The following is an 18,195-nucleotide window of genomic DNA, read 5'->3' as shown; positions in this document are numbered from 1 at the left end:
TTTATGTCAGCTTAACTTCAACAACATACAAAGACTGTGCTCCTTTATAGCTCCATCCCCATTTTTTTCAGTTGTTGATGTCGCAAAATTACATCTTTCTGATTGTGTGCCCCAAAAGCTGAAACAAATAATTCTTTTAACTGCAGTAGTCTCTTCAATTGTGTAAGAAACAAGATTTGGAATTACAAACCGAAGTTACAGTAATGTTAGCTTTTACATTAACAGTAGTTTTTTTCTTTAAATATATTAGTCTCTTAAATGATGTAGAAAACAGAGTACAGTTCCAAGCTGTTGTTCCAACAGTACTCGCCGTTATCCTTGCCCATGTGTCGTCCTTTACTGAGATCCGCATTTCTCCCTGTGGCTTCAGGGTGCTGTCCAGCGTCCGTTTGTCTCGCCTGCAGGACGCCCGTGAGCACTTCTTGCAGGGCAGGTCCAGTGGTCACACCCCCTCAGCTCTTCTTTATCTGGGAATGTCTTGATTTCTCCCTCTTTTGAAGAACTGTTTTCCTGGATATAGGATTCTCGATCGACAGTTTCTTTCTTTGAGTCCTTTGACGATATTGGCTGTCTTCTGCTTGTAGTGTTTGTGACGAGAGATCTGCTCGTCACATTACGAGTCCCTTTTATGTGGTGAGTCACTTCCCTCCTGCTGCTTTCAAGAGTCTCTCTTTGTGTTTTGAAAGTTTGACTGTAATGTGTCTCAGTGTGTGCTTCTCGGAGTTCGTCTTGCTTGGAGTTCTTTGAGCTTTGTGGATGTTCATAGTCGTGTCTTTCAAAAGATTTGGGAAGTTTTCAGCCAGACTTCTTCAAGTGTTCTCTTCTGCCCGTTTCTGTCTCTCCTCCCTCTGGGACCCCCGTGGTGCGTGTGCTGGTCCTCTTGATGGTGTCCCGTGGGTCCCTCAGGCTCTGCTCAGTCTTTTCTGTCTGTTTTTCAACCTTGGTCATTTCCTTGTCCTTGTCTTCAAGTTCACTGGTTCTTTCTTGTCCCTGCTCGAGTCTGATTTGACATCCTCTAGTGAATGTTTCATTTCAGTTATCAGTCTTCTAACTCCAGAATTTCCTTTTGGTTTCATTTTAGGTTTTTTGTCTCTTACTGATGTTTCCACTTTGTATACATATTGTTTTCTTGAGTTTCTCTGCATCTTCCTTTCGTTCTTTGAGCATCTTTAAGACTGTGTTTTAAAGTCTCTCTAATGTATCTGCCATTATGTCTTTTCAGGGACAGATTCTGTTGACTTATTTTTTTCTTTTGAATGGGCCATACTTTCTTTTTTGTTTGTGTGCCTTGGGATTTTCTGTTGAACATGGACATTTGAATCTAATAATATGGTAACTCTGGAATCAGATTCTCCCTCTCCCCAGGGTTTGCTGGTTTTGGTTATTGATTTTTTCCCCCTGGTTGTTGTAGGCTGTCCGTGTGCTGAGGATCAGCTGGGTGTAAACTTCAGGTCTTCGCAGGTCTTTTCTGTGCTTTCCTTGGGCGTGCACGGTCACTTTGTAATTTTCCTCTACGTGCAGTTGGTTGTGAATGTCCTAGTCTTTAATGTCTGGCCTCCAAAAGGGGAAAAGCAAGGAATGAAAGCAGGAAAACAGTGCTGGCCCTTTCAATCCCCTGGAATCACTTCAGCTGGAGGGGGAGGGGCTTGCAACAATGGGGGGCGGGGAGTGGTGTGCAACAACAGTGGCCACCCCCTCTTTGTCTGCACCCCCGTGATCAGAAGCAGCAGTCAGTCATGAGAGCGCAGGCCCCCGATACTTGGAGGATAGGGCCCTCCTTGCCCACCCCGGCTCCTGCGAGCTGTGTGCAGGCCACTGTAGGAACACGGCACAGCTGCCCGCTGTGGGTAGGGGCAGGACGTGAGAGCTGCTGCTGTGCTCAGAGCTAAAACTGACCAAAATTAACTGCAGTTTGTGTCCAAGTCTTTCCCTGGAAGTTGCAAGACTTAAGCAGATTCCATATTTCCAAAATAGTTACATCAGACAGATTCTGCCGCTGCACTTGTTGTCTGCGTGGGGTACAGATGCCTGGGGCTTCCTGTCCCACCATCCTCCCAGAATCCTCTCTGTGTGGGTACTCCGTCCAGGCTGTCAAGGACAGTTTGTAGGCCCAGAGATGGACAGCAGAGAGTCGGAGTCGGAGTCTGGGGCTGGGAGCAGACCTGCCTCCTGGCCCGATCAGCAGGCATCTTGCCACTTGGCAGAGCTGCCGCAATGGCAGTCTGGCTTCCAATGTGCCGTGGGAGCCAGAGGCCTGCAAGGGCTGAGCCTTGGGCCGGCCGCCCACCCTGGACTTGAGTGCAGGCACGGCGCCTTCCTCCACGCTGTGCATGTGGCCTGAATGACTTACCACGTGCGGTCCTGCCGAGCTAGACAAGGTCTTCACTCGGGCGTGTGCGTTCTAGTGAGAGACAGACGCACAGTGACTGCATACAGAGACCAGACAGGCAGAGCGTGACCAGAGCAGGGGTGGCAACAAGCAGTGTGAGGACGGTGGCCCTTGATGGCTACTGTGACAAGAGTGGTCAGAGGGGCCAGCCCCGTGGCCAAGTGGTTAAGTTCGTGCGCTCTGCGTTGGTGACCCAGGGTTCGGGTCCTGGACATGGACCTATGCACTGCTCGTTAAGCCATGCTGTGGCGGCGTCCCACGAATAGAAGCCAGGATGACTTGCAACTAAGATATGCAACTATGCACAGGGGCTTTGGGGGAAAGAAAAAATGGCAACAGATGTTAGCTCAGGGCCAATCTTCCTCATCAAAAACAGAGAGAGAAAAAAAGAGTGGTCAGAAAAGACGATACTCCAGCTGAGACTTGCATGATGAAAAGGAGCTAGGCCTGCAAACATCCGGAGGAAGGACATTCCAGGCTGTCAGAACAGCTGTCCAAATGCCCTGGGTCCAGGCACGGCCAGTTAAGGGATAGGAAGAAGCACGTTGAATGTGTGGAAGGCTCTGGAACAAGAGAGAGGAGGGCAGGCGGCACGTGGTGCAGGGTGGCCCGGGTTATGCCACGGGTCTTTGGTGGGTTTCGTGGGGGACGCCTGATCCGTGTGTGGGTCCCGGGGGTGGTGATGGAGGGGAGGTGTGGGCACTGAGCCCGGAGCACCCCTACGGTTGGAAGCCGAGCCAGTGGAGGAGGCTGGGGAGGAACAGCCGGGGAGATCGGAGACCCAAAGAGCACAGAGTCGTAGACGCCACGTGCAGAAAGTGCTGTGAGGGAGAGGAGTGGGAACCCGCGTGCTGAGAGGGGACCTGAGAAGAGGGCAATCTGACCGCTGATTCGGGCAGCATGGAGGTCCCGGCGGGGTGGGGGCACAGCGGGAGCTGGAGGCAGCACCTGGAAGTGACCTAGGAGGGGGAGCAGAGGCCTGTGGTGCATGCTGGCGGGGGCGGGGGGGGGGGGGGGGGGGGGGGGGGGGGAGGGGGCGAGGCTCAGGTGGTGGGGAAAGGTAAGGCAGGTAAGGCGTGAGGCCTTCTGGGGAGCAGCTGTGAGCTGGAGCCGGGAGCCATCGCTGCACGCTGTGCAGAGCCCGTGAGATCCGAGGTCCTGAATCAAACCGAGCGCCTCCTACGTGGCTGTCTTTCTCTAGAATATTCACCTCCTCAGCACGGGCTTGGGGGTGGAGGGTGGGGCTCGCCGTTGTATGACAGCTGGGCACTGGAGCCGGGGCGATAAGTGGAAGGAGGCGTGATGGGGGGTCTTGAGGCTCAGGGCTCAGGGGGTTGTGCTCTGGGCAGAGCCGGAGGCAGGGTCTTCTGCTGACAGGGAGGCTGGGGTGGCGAGAGAGGAGAAGGTGCGGGCCTCACTCGTTTGTGGTGCCACAGGTGTTCATGGGGTGCCTGCTGTGTGCGGGACGCCCCCTTATTGTGGGAATCCGTCAGTGCGCAGGGCAGAAACGCCTGCCCTCCTGGAGCCTGGGTCCCAGCAGGAGACAGAGGACGAAGAGAACAAACTCCAGGCTGCCTTGTGTGGGGAGTGACAACAGTGCAGACGGGGCAGCGGGGCTGGACCTGGACTGTGGCTCGGGGCGGGTGCTGCGCGTGGGGATGGGCTGGCCCCTGGAAATGGTAACTGTGATGGGCGATGGGCCTGGGGCTGTGAGCCCCTATGCTGGCGCCCACCCCTCCCTCCTTCTACGGGTTCTACCGGGATCTCAGCCCTCCTCATGCTGGGCCTCAGCCTGGGTATGGGCAAAGGTCTCTGAGCTGGGCCACAGGGCCCTGCCAGACCCCAGTTCCACGGCAGGTTCCACCACACTCCCTCCTCTCCCCTGCTGGGCCTTGGCCCCGGGGACACACCTGCTCCGCCTGGCTCAGCCCCAGGATGGGCCTCACCTGCCCAGGCTCCCGGAAATGGTGCGCGCTGAGTCACCTCCAGCGCCCGAGGGGAGGGCAGGGCAGAGCAGGGGCAGAGGCAGGGCAGATGCGGGCGGGGGGAGGGGCGGGGGGGCTGCGGGCAGGGAGCCAGGAGGAAGCTGGTGGCCTAGGGCAGAGACGGCCCTGGGTAGTCACCCCGAATCAGAGAGGGCGAGGGTGTGGCCCAGCGCTGAGCAGCCACCACACTTGTGGGGCAGGGCAGGAGTATAAACGGAGACCCAGGCCCCTCTCCCGCCCCTCACTGCAGGGCCCACATCCCCTCCACGCACACCAGCCCATGCCCTGGGCCACCCTTGGGCCCAGGGTGCCGGTACCAGCCTCCTGGTCTGTCCTGGGGGACAGAGGCCCTGGAGGCCGACTCCAGGCCATTGGGCTGGGAGTTTCCTAGTCCAGGTGCCCAGAAGCGTCCAGAGAGGAGCAGGGCAGCCTCTGGAGGCTCGTCTGTTTGTTCCTGGGCTCCTCGCCCCTGCGGAGGGCAAGGGGGGTGGCTATGCAGCCAGGGCAGGTGGAGCCTGGGACCAGGGTGTGGGGCTCTCCTGCTGGGGCTGAGGGGTCCTGGTGCTGGGATGTCCGGGCCAGGTGTCCTCCCGGCTCAGGACTGTGGGCTTGGATGTACCTGCAGACAGCATCCGCGCCTCCCCCCCACCGCCGCCTCTCCCCAGGCTCGATGGCGGGGCTCGTGCAGAAGTGGTCAGACCAGAATGGGGGGCTTGTGCGGAGGTGGGCAGACCCGATGGGGTCTGGATCGGCCCCTGCGGCCCCCAGGTACCAGCTGGATGTTGCCTCTGGGGGGAGGGAGGGCGCGTCCCCTGAGGCCCTGCTTTTTCTGCTTCTCTAGTCTTCAGGTGGCGCTGGGTTGTAGACACACCAGCTTCTCTTTAGAATTCTCTTTATTTATTTGTTTGCTTATTTATTGACTTTTCTTAAAGATTGGCACCTGAGCTGACATCTGTTGCCAATCTTCTTTTCTTCTTCTTCTCCTCCCCAAAGCCCCCGGGACGTAGTTGTAGATCGTAGTTGCAGGCCCTCTGGTTCCGCCGGTGTCCTCTGGGGCGCTGCACGGCATGGCTTGATACGGCAGTGTTAGGTCCACACTCAGGGTCCAAACTGGCAAAGCAGAGGGCGCGAACTGAACCACTCCACCACCGGGCCAGCCCCCTGGAATTCCCTTCATTGAGGTGTGATTTGTAGACAATAAGATGCGCCCCTTCCACGTGTGCAGCTGGCAGTCACCGCGATCACAGCTCAGATGGGCCACGTCGCTGTCACCCCAAAGCCTCCCGCAGGCCCCTTGCCCTCAGCCCCCTGCCCTGGCGGGGGAGGATGGGGAGCATCTTTCTTGTGCCTAGTTGCCATCCTTGCCCAGGGTCTGCTCCAGGCTTTTGCCTGTTTGTGTAATTGGTTGTTTGTTTTCTTATTGTTGAGTCTGAATAGGTCTTTGTGTACTTTGGACACAAGTCCTTTGTCAGATACACGGTTTGCCAAATGTCTCCAGTGTGACTTGCCTTTTCATGCCCTTGACTAGTGTCTTTCAAAGAGCAAATTTTTAAAAAATTCTGATGAGGCCAAATTATCCCTTTTTTTTTTTTTTTTTTTTAAACAGATTCTGCTTTTGGTGTTATAGCCGAAAAGTCTTTTCTGAACCCGAGGTCAAAAAGATTTTTCTCCTGTTTTCTTTTGGAAGTTTTCTGGCTTTGGTTTTACGTTTAGAGCTGTGACGCATTTCGAGTTACTTCTGTGTCTGCTGAGAGGGGGCTCCGGAGGTGAATAGTTCAGGTGACGTCTACCTGTGCCAGCTGCAGTTGATGAGACATTGGTCTTTCTCCACCGAATTCCCTTTATCCCTTTGTCGGTAACTAGTTATCCTCACGTGTGCGGGTGTGTTTCTGGGTCTGTCTGTTTTCGTGCCAGTGCCGCACCGTGTCAATAACTGTGCCTTTCCAGAACATCCTAAACGCAGTAGTGGGCCTCTCCATCTCTGTCCTGCCTCATAGTTGTTGTGGCTGATCGCGGCCCCCTGCATTTACATATGAGTTTTAGAATCAGCTTGCTGATTTCTACTGAAGACAAACCCTGCTGTAATTCTGACGGGAACCGCATTGAATCTGTCGGTTAATCTGGAGAGAATTTACATCTTAACAGGGGTGAATCTTCCCACCCGTGGAAGTGCTATCTCTCTGCGTCCTTAGGTCCTCTTTCATTTTTCTCAGCAATATTTTGTAGTTCTCAGTGAGCCGTTTTGCACATCTTTTGTCATATTCACCCCTAAGTATTTCATATTTTTATGCTATTATAAGTGGTATTTAAAATTTTTTAATTGTGGTAAAATAAATATAAAATTTACCATTTTACTTTCTTGTAAGTGTATAGTTCAGTGTTAAGAACATTCACATTGTCGCATGATGCAGTCTATTCAGAAATTGATAAATAATAATGTATGCCCAAAATTACACAGTGTCGTAAACCATTATGATCTCAATAAAATTACTGGAAAAACAAAAACAAAATCATTAAATAAAAATAATTGGCATCAGGGAAAAACCCCACAAAATCCAGAACATTCACGTTGTTATGCAACGACCTCCAGAATGTAAACGGTATTTTTAGATGTTCTTTTTCCAATTGCTTGTTGCTGGTTTATAGAAATACAGCTGATTTTTGTATATTTGTCTTGTATCCTGCAGGCTTGCCTATTAGTTTTAGCACATGCTTTTGTAGAATCCATCGCATTTTCTACATGGATATGATCGTGTTGTCTGTGACTAAAAGCAGTTTTATTTCTTCCTTTCCAATCTGGAGGGTTTTTATTTCTTTTTATTGCCTTTTTGCACTGACTAGACCCTCCAGTTCCTGTTGAATAGAAGTGATTAGAACACATTCCTGGGCCTGCCCTGTGGTGCAGTGGTTAAACTTGCACGCTCCGCTTTGGCAGCCTGGGGTTCACGGGTTCGGATCCTGGGTGCAGACCTACACAGCGCTCATCAGGCCATGCTGAGGTGGCGTCCCACACACAAAATGGAGGAAGATGGGCACAGATGTTAGCTCAGGACCAATCTTCCTCACCTAAATAAATGAATGAATGAATAAATAAGTAACTAAATAACAGAACACGTTCCTGTCTTGTTCTTGATCTTGGGGAAGCATTCAGTCTTTCTACGTTAAGGATGATGTCAGCTGTAGATATTTCCTAATGCCTTATATCAAATTAAGGAGGTTCCCCTCTATTCCTAGTTCGCTAAGCATTTTTAACAGGATTTTACATTTTGTCAAATGGTCTTTCTGCATCTGTCGAGATGATCATATGGTTTTTCTTTTTTAATCTGTAAATATGGTGAATTACATGGATTGATTTTCAAAGGTTAGGCCAGGCTTGCATTCCTGTTATAAACCCCTGTTGGTCATGGTTTTTAGATTTTTTTATATATTGTTGAATATGCAAATCTTTTTGTGGACATGTTTTCATTTCTCTTGGGTAGGACGTGGGAGTGGAATTGCTGGTTTATAGGAGAGAGATGTGTTCAATTACTTAGGCAACTGCCAAACCGTTTTCCAAAATGGGTTGAACCCGTCGATAGTCCTGCCAGCAGTGCCTGAGAATCCCAGTTTCTCCATACCCTCGTCTACACTCGGTAGTATGTCTTTTAAATTTTAGCCATTCTAGTGGGTATTTTAGCCACTTTTAAATTTTAGGCATTCTGTGTAACAATGTCTCATCATCAGAGCTTTTCAAAAAGATACGAACTTCCTACTCTTCAAGTGACAACTTCATGCCGCCCCTGTCCCCAGCACACTTAGCTGGCTTTCGTCTGTTCACTCTTACGTCAAAGCTTAGGGTCTCCATTTGTTAATTTTAAACTTCCTCCAGCCGTCTTTGGAATCAGCCGCTCAGGGTGTGTCTGTGGGCGTGCACACGTGTGCGTATTTTCACACACTCACACCAGCCGAGCAGACAGGCTCGCATCAGGCAGCCTTCAGTTGTGGGCCAGCGGGTCCTCATGCCAGTTGCGAGGTGCCAGGCAGGTTTGGAACTTCCCCTTGAGCTTCGGAAATAAATGATCTGCCACAGCTGTAAGCCGTCACTTCTGATCACATGCCTTCATGGGTTCACCTGTCTGTGTCACGGCCATTTTCCCCTCTAAAGCAGAGCTTGGCAAACTCTTGTTTAAAGGGCCAGATGGTAAATGTTTTAGGCTGTGCGGGCCATGCCTTCTCTGTCACCACCACTTAACTCTGCCCTTTGACCGCAGAAGCAGCCACAGAGAATGGGGCGCGTGGCTGCGTGCCAATAAAACTTTATTTACAAAATCTGGCCTGAGGGCCACAGTTGGCCAGTGCCCACTAGAGTTCTGAGCATAGGCCTTTCAGTCCAGGAGACAGACGGCCTTGCCCCAGAGCCTCTGTGTGAGGATGGAGGATGGGTGGGCACGGGCACCCTGGCCCCTTGGCTGGGCGGGAGCATTTGGTGGTCTTGTTCAGACAATCTCAGCATTTCCACCCAAGTAGATAAAGGCCACAAGGAGGGAGGCCCGTGCCAGAGGTCCACACTCGGAGCAGAACCTGGCAACATCACCGAGCCATGAAAAGTGGGGTCTCCCCTGCACCCGGTGACTTTCCTAGTTGGGCTCATTTCACCGGCCTCCCCCTCGCAAGTGGCTGATGCTGTCCCATCTCAGAGCTGAGGACGGCGAGGCCTAGAGGCGGCTGCCGCTTGTCTGAGGCTTCGCGTCTGCCGTGCGCTCCACGCACAGCTACTACCGAGCAGCTTTTGTGAAGGATTCTGGGGACAACGGAGCCCAGTGGGTGAAGCGGGGGGTCTCCCCTCTCTGAGACTTCAGTTGTCCTTTTCTGCTCGTTCTCCAGGACAGCACAGAACTGGAAACCTCCTGCCGCTCCCTGCGGCCCTGTTCTTCCCCCAAAGCCGCTGGGATCTGCACAGGACACCGCCTGGCAGGTGTTCGTCCAGGGACTGAGTGGGGCAGAGGAGGCCTTTGGTCTCTTGGGAAACGGGCTGGTCTTCCATCATGAGCACTTGCAGAGCACCTGGCCTGTGCTGGGTCCTGGGGTGCTGGGGTGCTCCTCGGGAAGCCCACAGATAAGGGGGAGCCAGACTGTCAGCAGGGAGGCTAGCCCTGCAGCTCAGAGCTGCAGCCTATTGCTGACCCACGCCACTGCTCTCCCCCGCTCTCCGAGGCCTCTCTCCTCCAGGCAGTGGCTCAGGGGCCCAGACTCCTCCCCTCTCATCAGAGGCCCCCATCAGCCAAGGATGGGGACACAGCATGACTGGTGGGCAGTGGCCATTGGCCAGGCCTGGAGGGACATAGGCCCCTCTGCTCACATTTCACTGGCCAGAGTTCTGTCCCATGGCCGCGCTGAGCTGCCAGGGAGGCTGGGCAATGCCACGGCACTGTACCCCAGCAGGAGGAGAAGCTGACGGTGGCGAGCCCCAGCAGTCTGCCAGACTCGTGCTTGGGGGCCCAGGGAAGTGGTGTGAACCGGAACACATTGGAGGATGAGGGGAGAGGCTGTTAATCACCCCTGGACAGCAGGGCCCCCGGACAGTCCCGCAGACTGAGCCTGCTGTCACCATGTGAGCACAGCCGTTGTTCTCCACGCTGTCTGCGTGTTTACCACCTCCGTGTCCTTGATGGAGTTACGTCCACCCCACAGAGGAACGGCGGAGGCCCGGTTTATGGAAGGGCGGGACAGAGGGGCCAGGCCGCTTAGCTGGCAGGCAGCTCAGCTCTGGAGCATGTTTAGGCCGCAGGAGCTGGGCGAGTCCTCGCTGGGGTCCTCCCTGCTGAGCACCGGGGCTCGGGGAGCCACAGCCCCCTTCTGGCTCTGGGAGAAATCCTGGGCCCCAGCCCCCTCCTCCTGCTCCCACCAGGCCCAGCGCTGAGGGCCACGGCCTCACAGGAGGAGCTGGTGGCCTGGACACCCCAGGCTGGCGGCCTGTCCAGCTGTGTGTCACCTTCCCTTTCACTTTCTCTCCAACTGGCGGCCTTCCGTCCCAATTTCCCCATTTCCTGTCGGGGCAGCGTTTCGCAAAGAAGGAGCCAGTTCCTGGAGCCCAAGGCGGGCCCAGCCAAGCCATTTCTTGAAGATGACACAGAAATGTAGGGACAGTGTGTTCTGGGAACACAGGACTGACCCAGAACGTGGAGTCACGCGGCTGTCGCACCTGGCTTGCTCTCCGCGCATCGTCCCCTGGTCCCTGGGAGAACTTGGTCCCGGCAGGGGGTCTTCTGTCCTGTACCGCCAGGACCCTTGGGCGGGAGGTCAGTGGGTCTGTGGCTCTCTGACCCTGTCTGTTCCCTTTGCCCTCTGCCCTCCAGGGGGCTTAGAGCTGGGGGCCATGGGCTCCTCTCCACCAAGGCCCCTGCTGCTCCCCTCCAGGGCCCCCACACACCCTGCCCGGCTCTCCCTGCAGACCCCAGGTCAGCGCTCAGAGCAGTGTGGGGTGGTGGCCTGTCCCTGGGTGTCCCCAGGTGGTCACTGGTGCCCTACTGTCTGTCTGCACCAGGTCTGGGCTGCCAGGAGGGGGCCGCAGCACGCCTGGCCCCTGACCCCTTCAATCCCAGGGGTCGAGACAGACCGTGAACAGTCAACAGGCAAATAAACTAAAGTGCCAGGGTTGGCAGATGCTGTGAAGAAATGGGGTGGTGGCGTGTCTGGGGGCCGGGGCGCCCGCCTGGTGGGCGGGGAGGCGCGTGGGCCGTGACCTGTGAGCCGAGGTGGGCAGGGCGGGCGGCCGGAGCCGGTGGGAGACGTGGTGAGTCCCCACGGGGCTCCAGACGGGAGTGGGCGGGTCTGCGTCCTCGAAGTGTAAGTGCGGGGCCAGGGGACTGGGGGGGCACAGACACAGGAGTGACACATGGGCTGTCAGGAGGACCGCCCTGCCCCGCCCCTCACAGCTCTTCTGAGCGGGAGAGGGCACCCCGGAACCAAGGCTCCAAGGCTGGGGGGGTCTCTGGGCTGCCCCACCACTGATGCCGGCCAACCCCAGAGCAGGGGCGCTCCCCCTGCCCCACCACCACAGGCCCGAGGGAGCCCCTTCCCGTGCCTGCCACCCACACCCCATAAACCACCCACCCATTCACTATAGGAGACCCCCCACTGAGAGTCTGCTGGGGGCCAGCAAGGGGCGCTCGGGGTGACACAGCTGTTTCTCTCCTGAAAGTTCCCTATTCCGAGAGCCACTTAGAGGCTGTGTGTCTTGGGCCGAGGACCTGCCTCCCTGGCCCCCACTTCCTCTGCTTGACCCTGGAGCGGGTCACACCCCTGCGGCGCCTTCAGACTGGGACAGGGACGCTGTGAGCTAGGCTGTTTGGTGGGAGCGAGCAATGCCTGTAACTGCCAGACCCAGGTGCTTCTCGCTGCCACACTTGTCTGCCCGTCACCTGCCTGTCACTCCCCTGTGCCCCTCTCCTGTCTCCTGGTGAGCAGACCCTTCGTGTCCCCAGAACCAGCAAGGAGGTGGGCCTGGGCCCAGGGCATAGCCGGTGCCCTCGGGCGACTGGGAGTCTGGGGGCATGAGCTGGGTCCCCCCAGGGCCCGGGGCTGGTGGGTCCTTGGCCCAGGAACTGGAGGTGCCTGCCGCCCATACACTCACACGTGCACACTCACACGTGCACACACTCACATGTGCACACCCCGTGCACACTTACCATGAGCACTCAGTGTACACTCCTACATACACACATGCATACTCACCCACACCCACACTTCTAGTACACACATTCACACTCACACATGCACAGTCTGCACACATGCACACTCACGTGTACATGCCTACATACACACTCACATGTGCACACCCTACATACACACACGTGCACACCCCTCCATAAACCACTCTCATGTGTACACCTATATATACACTCTCACACGTGCACACACATGCACTCATCTGCACGCCCATATGTATACACACGTGCACACCCCTACACACACACTCACACATCCACACTTACCCACATGCACACCCCTCCACACACACTTACACGTGCACACCCCTATATACACTCACACATGCACACACCTGCATGAACACTCCTCCATACCCACACATGCACACTACTCCATACACGCTCACACATGTACACACACATGCACACCCATGTGTACACGCTCACATGCACACCACTACGCACACACACATGCACTCATGTGCACACCCCTATGTACACACATGCACACTCAGGTGCACACCCCTCCATACCCACTCACACATGCACGCTTGCTCACATGTATACCCCTGCATTCACACATGTGCCACACCCACACCCCTAGTACACACATTCACACTCACATGTGCACACTCGCCATGCACACTTGCACACACGCAGCATAGGGCCGAGTGGGCCTCTGGTCTGGGCATTTGACATCTGAGGAGGGCACTGACCCTCCTGGCACCAGGATGGGTTCCTTGGAGGTCCCTGAGGGGAGGTGCAGGGCCATGTCCTCGGTGGGGCAGGGGACGGCCTGAGCCAGCCCACACATGGACACAGCTGCCTCCCGGCCCTGTCTCATCAGGAGGAAAGCATCTGCCCAGACTCCGGGCAGGGGTTGTCTGTATGACCGACCCCGAGAGCCCCTGGGTCTGTGGCCTCCTGGGCCCCTTTGATGGAGTGACTGCAGGGTGAGGTCAGCACTGGGCTCTCAGATGGGCGTGGGTGGACGTTTGCTGGTTTGAGGGTGGGCAAAGCCTGGCCTCCCAGGGGTCCCCACTGAAGCTGGCGGCCTTGGCCGGGAGCCATCAGGCATCATGATTTAAACCAGGCTGATCCAGGAGAAGCTTTGCTTGAAAATGCAAAGTATTTCAGAGACGACCGTCTGTTTGCAGAGAGATCTTCTCGTAGGACTCCTTCGAGCAGCCCGTGCTCCGTCTTAGTTATTATGAGGCAACGTGAAATGGGGAGGGTCGCACCACCAGTGCCCGCTTACCTGCCGCCCCGGTTCCCAGGCACCGTGTTTCATGGTGTTCAGTGTGGAAGTTTTCAAACCTGTGGGGACGTGGACATAGTTGTGCTGGACGCCCACATGCCCCGTCCGGGTCAACAACTGTGAGCACTCGGCCACACGTGCTTCACCTACATGCGCACACACGCTTCTGTGGAGCCTTTTCAAGTGAATGCGATAACAGGACGTGCCATCCCTGAGTCTGTTGCATGCCTGGTCAAGCTGGTGTCCTTGTCACACTGACAAAATTGGAGCTGATCACATGCTGTCATCAACACATCATCCCAGTGTCTCCCATGGCTACAGTCTGTCCACTCAGGGGTCTGAGGAGAGCTCTGTCCCCGGGGGCAGCTAGGATGATGGGCGGGGCTGCTCATCTGTGGCACGCCGCAGGGACCCCACTTAGGGCCCACAGACCAGTGAACCTCAGGGGTCTCCTTGCCAGCCTCCCTTTGCACAGGTGGGGAGACTGAGGCCAGAAGGAGGCCTGGTCCAGTATCCATCTCCCTCTGGGGTAGACCCTTGTTCAACCCTCTCTGACCGTCTGGCCTGTGCCTTCCAGATCCTGATTGGGCCTCCTACACCCTGGGGGTGTTCATCTGCCTGAGCTGCTCTGGAATCCACCGGAACATCCCCCAGGTCAGCAAGGTGAAGTCAGTCCGCCTGGACACCTGGGAGGAGGCCCAAGTGGAGGTATGGTCTGGGCATGGGGATGGAAGGGTGGGAGGAGACTGGGCAGTCATCCCCGTGCCCCAGGCTCCAGCTGAGGATATTGAGGGGCCGATGCTGCTCCAAGGAGGCTTGGGCTGGCCGGAACCTGAGGCGGGGGGGAGAGCCAGGAGCATCGGGCGGCCCAGGGGCTGGGCTGGACCTTAGCCCTTCCTGTGCAGCTGCCCCCACCCTCTCTCTCTGTCCCTGGGTGACTCCTACCTGCCTCCCTTTTGGCGCAGCTGCAGAGGGAATGAGTGAGTGAGTGAAAGATCACCAGAGGGACTGCCCACCCCTCAAGGGCAGCTCCCTGGGCTTTGGTCCCAAATCCCAACACCCCAGGACACTCGGTGCTCAGGGAACACCGCATGGAGCTGCTGTGCAGTGGGACAGGCCCTCTTGTTTTCAGAGGAGCCACAGAGTGTAACAAAAGTCACTCACTCACTCGCTCAGTCACACTCACGCACCCCTCCACCATTCATCCACCCACCATCCATCCATCCATCCTCCCATCCTCCCATCCTCCCATCCACCCACCATCCACCATCCACCATCCATCCACCCACCTATTCATCCACCTGACCCATGTTTATTGCACACTCGCTGTGGGAGGGCTGGCCAGGTTGCTGGCCCCTGGAGAAGGCCTTAGGGAGGGGCAGGGCAGGGAGCAGACGTATAGGCAACTCACCCCTGGGCAGCTGGGGTGGCAGGCAGGGCCCCGCAGCCCAAAGGAAATGGAGAGGGAGGGGCACGGGCGGGGGGAAAGTTCCAGACAGAGGGACGTGGCTGTGGACACTGCACAGGTGGGTGCAGGAGGGCAGGGGGTGGTGGTGGAGCAGGTGGGCCTGACCCAGGTGGAGGCGTGGGGAGGGGGCCGGGGAGCCGCAGACGGAGGCCTCTGGCTGCCCGGATTCAACCGCAGGGTCAAGGGCATCAGGAGACACGGTGGCCGTCCAGTGAGAGAAGGTGCGGCTTGGACGGGGGCTGCCGTGGGGATGGGGGGGTCCAAGGTTGGTGGCCCCATGTGCACTCCCCCCACCAGAGAGTAACAAGTTTGCTGTTTTCAGTGTAATCTTGGTGGCATTGGCCTCCCCTGGGAGCTTGTTAGAAATGCAGAGTCCCGGGCCCACCCAGGCTTACCTGCCGAGTCAGAACCTGCGTTTAACAAGGGCATCCCGTGCACACCGCACATTCCCCGTCGTGTGGTTGGAAACATCCTCAACTCGACGGGCCAGACAGCAGGAGGGCCCACCTTGATGCCGCCATGGGTGGGTTCTGGGGGCCCAGGTCGGAGAGGACGCACACGGTGTGACGCAGTGTGAGGAAGGAGGGGAGAGGGACGCAGACACGCCTGTGCTGGGAAGCCTCTGGGTGCCACCTGCGGGTGCTCCTGGGGCTGACGCTGAGGGCAGGGAGGGGGTGATGGGGCCTCCATTGCCCTCGTGTGGTCTGCACCTCTGCTGGAGTAATTAAAACAAGGGGTGGTCTCAGGCCTGAGGGGCTGGCCTACAGGGTGCTGGACCCCACCCCGAGGGAGGGGCCGGGTCTCCCTGCCATCTGGCGGTGAATCCGTGTGGAAGGGGCTGCGCGGCCCCCTCACTCAGCACCTTCCTGGGGTGGGACCCATGGGCCCGACCGGGAGGAGCCCGCTGGCTGTGGGGCCGGGCGCCAGGCCCGAGGGGCTTTCTCAATGTTTCCCTTTCTTTTTGTGTCTTTTCCGTTTTTTCCCTGAACTTTATATTCTTCCAGAACATCTTTTTTAGAAACAGCTTTATTGAGATGTAATTCACACGCACATTTCCCCCATTTAAAGTGTGCATTTCAACGGTTTTTGGTGTATCCCCAGAGTTGTGCAACCATCACCACAGTTGACTTTTGAACATTTTCACTGCCCCAGAAAGAAACCCACACTCTTTGGCTCCCACCCCACCCCCAGGCCTTTGAGCCACCCGTCTGCGTCCTGTCCCTTAGATCTGCCTGTTCTGGACATTCCACATGATGGATCCTACGCCACATGGGCTTGCGAGCCTGGCTTCCTTCACGGGGCACATTCTCAAGCTCACCCGCGTTGTAGCGCGTGTCAGGGCTCCATTCCTTCTCACAGGGGCTGAGGAAGCTCCCAGCAGGTGAGGCCCAGTTTTTCTTGTCCAGTCCTCCGTCTGTGGACACCTGGCTGTCTCCCCTCATCCGTGGATTTTGATAGTCTGGTCGTGGGTCTGCAGTCAGGGATCGCGTGTCTCGGAGACGCTCCCCGCGTTGACAGGCGTGTGGTGCTTTGGGCCGTCTCTCAGAGCCTCCCGTCCTCGCCTGGGCTGCCCGGTGCCCCTGTTGGGGGACTCAGTTTTTCTAACCAGGCCCCTCTGGATGGACATGATGGGCCTCGTGTTTTCCCCCTGTGACCACCGGGCCGGTGAGCAGCCTCGTAGGTGCATCTTCTTTACCGGTGGGAGCTGCTGGACGTCCGACCTCCTGGAGGTGGCAGTGTACCGGCAAAGGTCGTGTCACTGTCATTCCTGACAGGTTTTGCCAGACTTGCCATCGCAGCTGCTCCTCTGCCTCCCGCCTGTGGGAGGGCGTTGGCCCGCGTCCCTGCAGCCTGGCTCACCGCACTCCTCCTCTGCTGATGGAGAGGTGGACGCTGCGTCCCCGGGAGTCTCCGCTTGGCAGTTCTTATCCAACACCGAGTGCGTGTCTTAGACTCGCTGGTTTGCTTCTCTGAGACGTTCTCTTCTGACCCTGGCTGCCTGGCTGCTGCTCTGCTGGGTGTGGTTCCCCAGGCTTCTTACAGACTGGCGAACGGAGCCCTTCGAGAGAGCAGCTGATGTTTTTTCTAGGTTGTTCGTCTTTTGACTTTGCTCACGGTGGTTTTCTGCAGTGGAAACTTTCTTACTCGGATGTAGTCAAATTTATCAACCTTGTCTTTTGTGGTTTAGGGTTTACCGCCTACTTAGATATGCCCGCTGTACCCTAGGATTATTTTTACTCATAACAGCTTTATTGAGATATAATTCACACACCAGACAGCTCACCCTTTCCGAGCGCACAGTTTGGTAGTTTAGTGAATTCACAGGGCTGTGCAGCCATGACCACTGTCTCATTTCAGAATATTTTCATATCTCAAAATAAACCTGTACCCACCTGGAGCCCTGCCCCATTCCCCACTGCCACCACCCCGCCCCTGGAGTGGAAAGACCTGCTTTCTGTCTCTGTGGGTTTGTCGATTCTGGACGTTTCACGTCAGTCAAACCACAGTCTGTGGCCTTGTGACTCTCCTCGCTCACCGAGCATCGTGTGTTCAAGGTTCGTCCGCATTGGAGCAGGAGTCAGCACATTGTTCATTTTGGGGGCTGAATCGTATCCCATCGTGTGGACACGCACATGTGGCTGATCCGTCCTTCAGGTGGCAGACATCTGGGTTGTCTCATTTTCCAGCTGTAATGAAAGCTGTGGCCGTGGGCATCCGTGTGCGAGTTTCTATGCAGGCACACATTTTCGCCTCTGCTGGAATGGAGCGGAATTGCTGGATCTTGCGGCAGCTCTGTGTTCACCATTTGAGGAGCTGTTTCCCCAAACAGCAGCACCTTCCCAGCGGCAATATGTGAGGGTTCCAATTTCCACACATCCTGCCAACGCTTGTTGCTGTCTGGCTTTAGCCGTCCTAAGGGGCGTGAGGCTGTATCTCGTTGTGGTTTTGATTGCTGTTTCCCTGATGGCTGAGGATGTTGAGCATGTTTCCCTGTGCTTCTTGGCCATTTGTATGTCTCCTTTGGAGAAATGTCCATTCAAATCTTTTACCCATTTTCAAAATGGGCCATCTTTTTATTATCGAGTTAGGAGTGTTCTTGTTATTGAGTAAGAGTTCCTCATATATCCTGGACACAAGTCCCTTATCAGATATCGTACTTGCAAATAGTTTTTCTCATTCTGTGGGTTGTCTTTTATTTTGTAAATAATAGGTTAAAAATGCAAAAAATGCAGTTTATATTCTTAGGGAGCTATCGATGTAGTTTTTTTTGTTATTCTTTGATTTTTTTTTGAGGAAGATTAGCCCTGAGCTAACATCTGCCGCCAATCCTCCTCTTTTTGCTGAGGAAGGCTGGCCCTGAGCTAACATCCGTGCCCATCTTCCTCTACTTTATATGTGGGACGCCT

At 55.8% G+C, this 18,195-nt stretch overlaps 2 protein-coding genes across 2 annotated transcripts in view; both read left to right on the top strand.

The window, feature by feature from the left end:
• Nucleotides 1–14,028, top strand: part of COX19 (cytochrome c oxidase assembly factor COX19) — a 45,137-nt gene extending 31,109 nt beyond the window's left edge. The window contains exon 4 of the transcript XR_011524660.1: nt 13,898–14,028. The gene's annotated coding sequence lies outside the window, so the exon portion shown is untranslated. The remainder of the gene's footprint in view (nt 1–13,897) is intronic.
• Nucleotides 1–18,195, top strand: part of ADAP1 (ArfGAP with dual PH domains 1) — a 63,786-nt gene that overhangs the window by 13,429 nt on the left and 32,162 nt on the right. The window contains exon 2 of the mRNA XM_070567343.1: nt 13,898–14,028. Within this exon, the coding sequence (XP_070423444.1) occupies nt 13,898–14,028 (131 nt within the window). The remainder of the gene's footprint in view (nt 1–13,897; nt 14,029–18,195) is intronic.

This window comes from Equus przewalskii, chromosome 12 (genome assembly GCF_037783145.1).
Source record: "Equus przewalskii isolate Varuska chromosome 12, EquPr2, whole genome shotgun sequence".
Taxonomy (NCBI): domain Eukaryota; kingdom Metazoa; phylum Chordata; class Mammalia; order Perissodactyla; family Equidae; genus Equus; species Equus przewalskii.
Note: the sequence above shows the minus strand (reverse complement) of the source record. Positions and strands in the feature narration are given on the sequence as shown.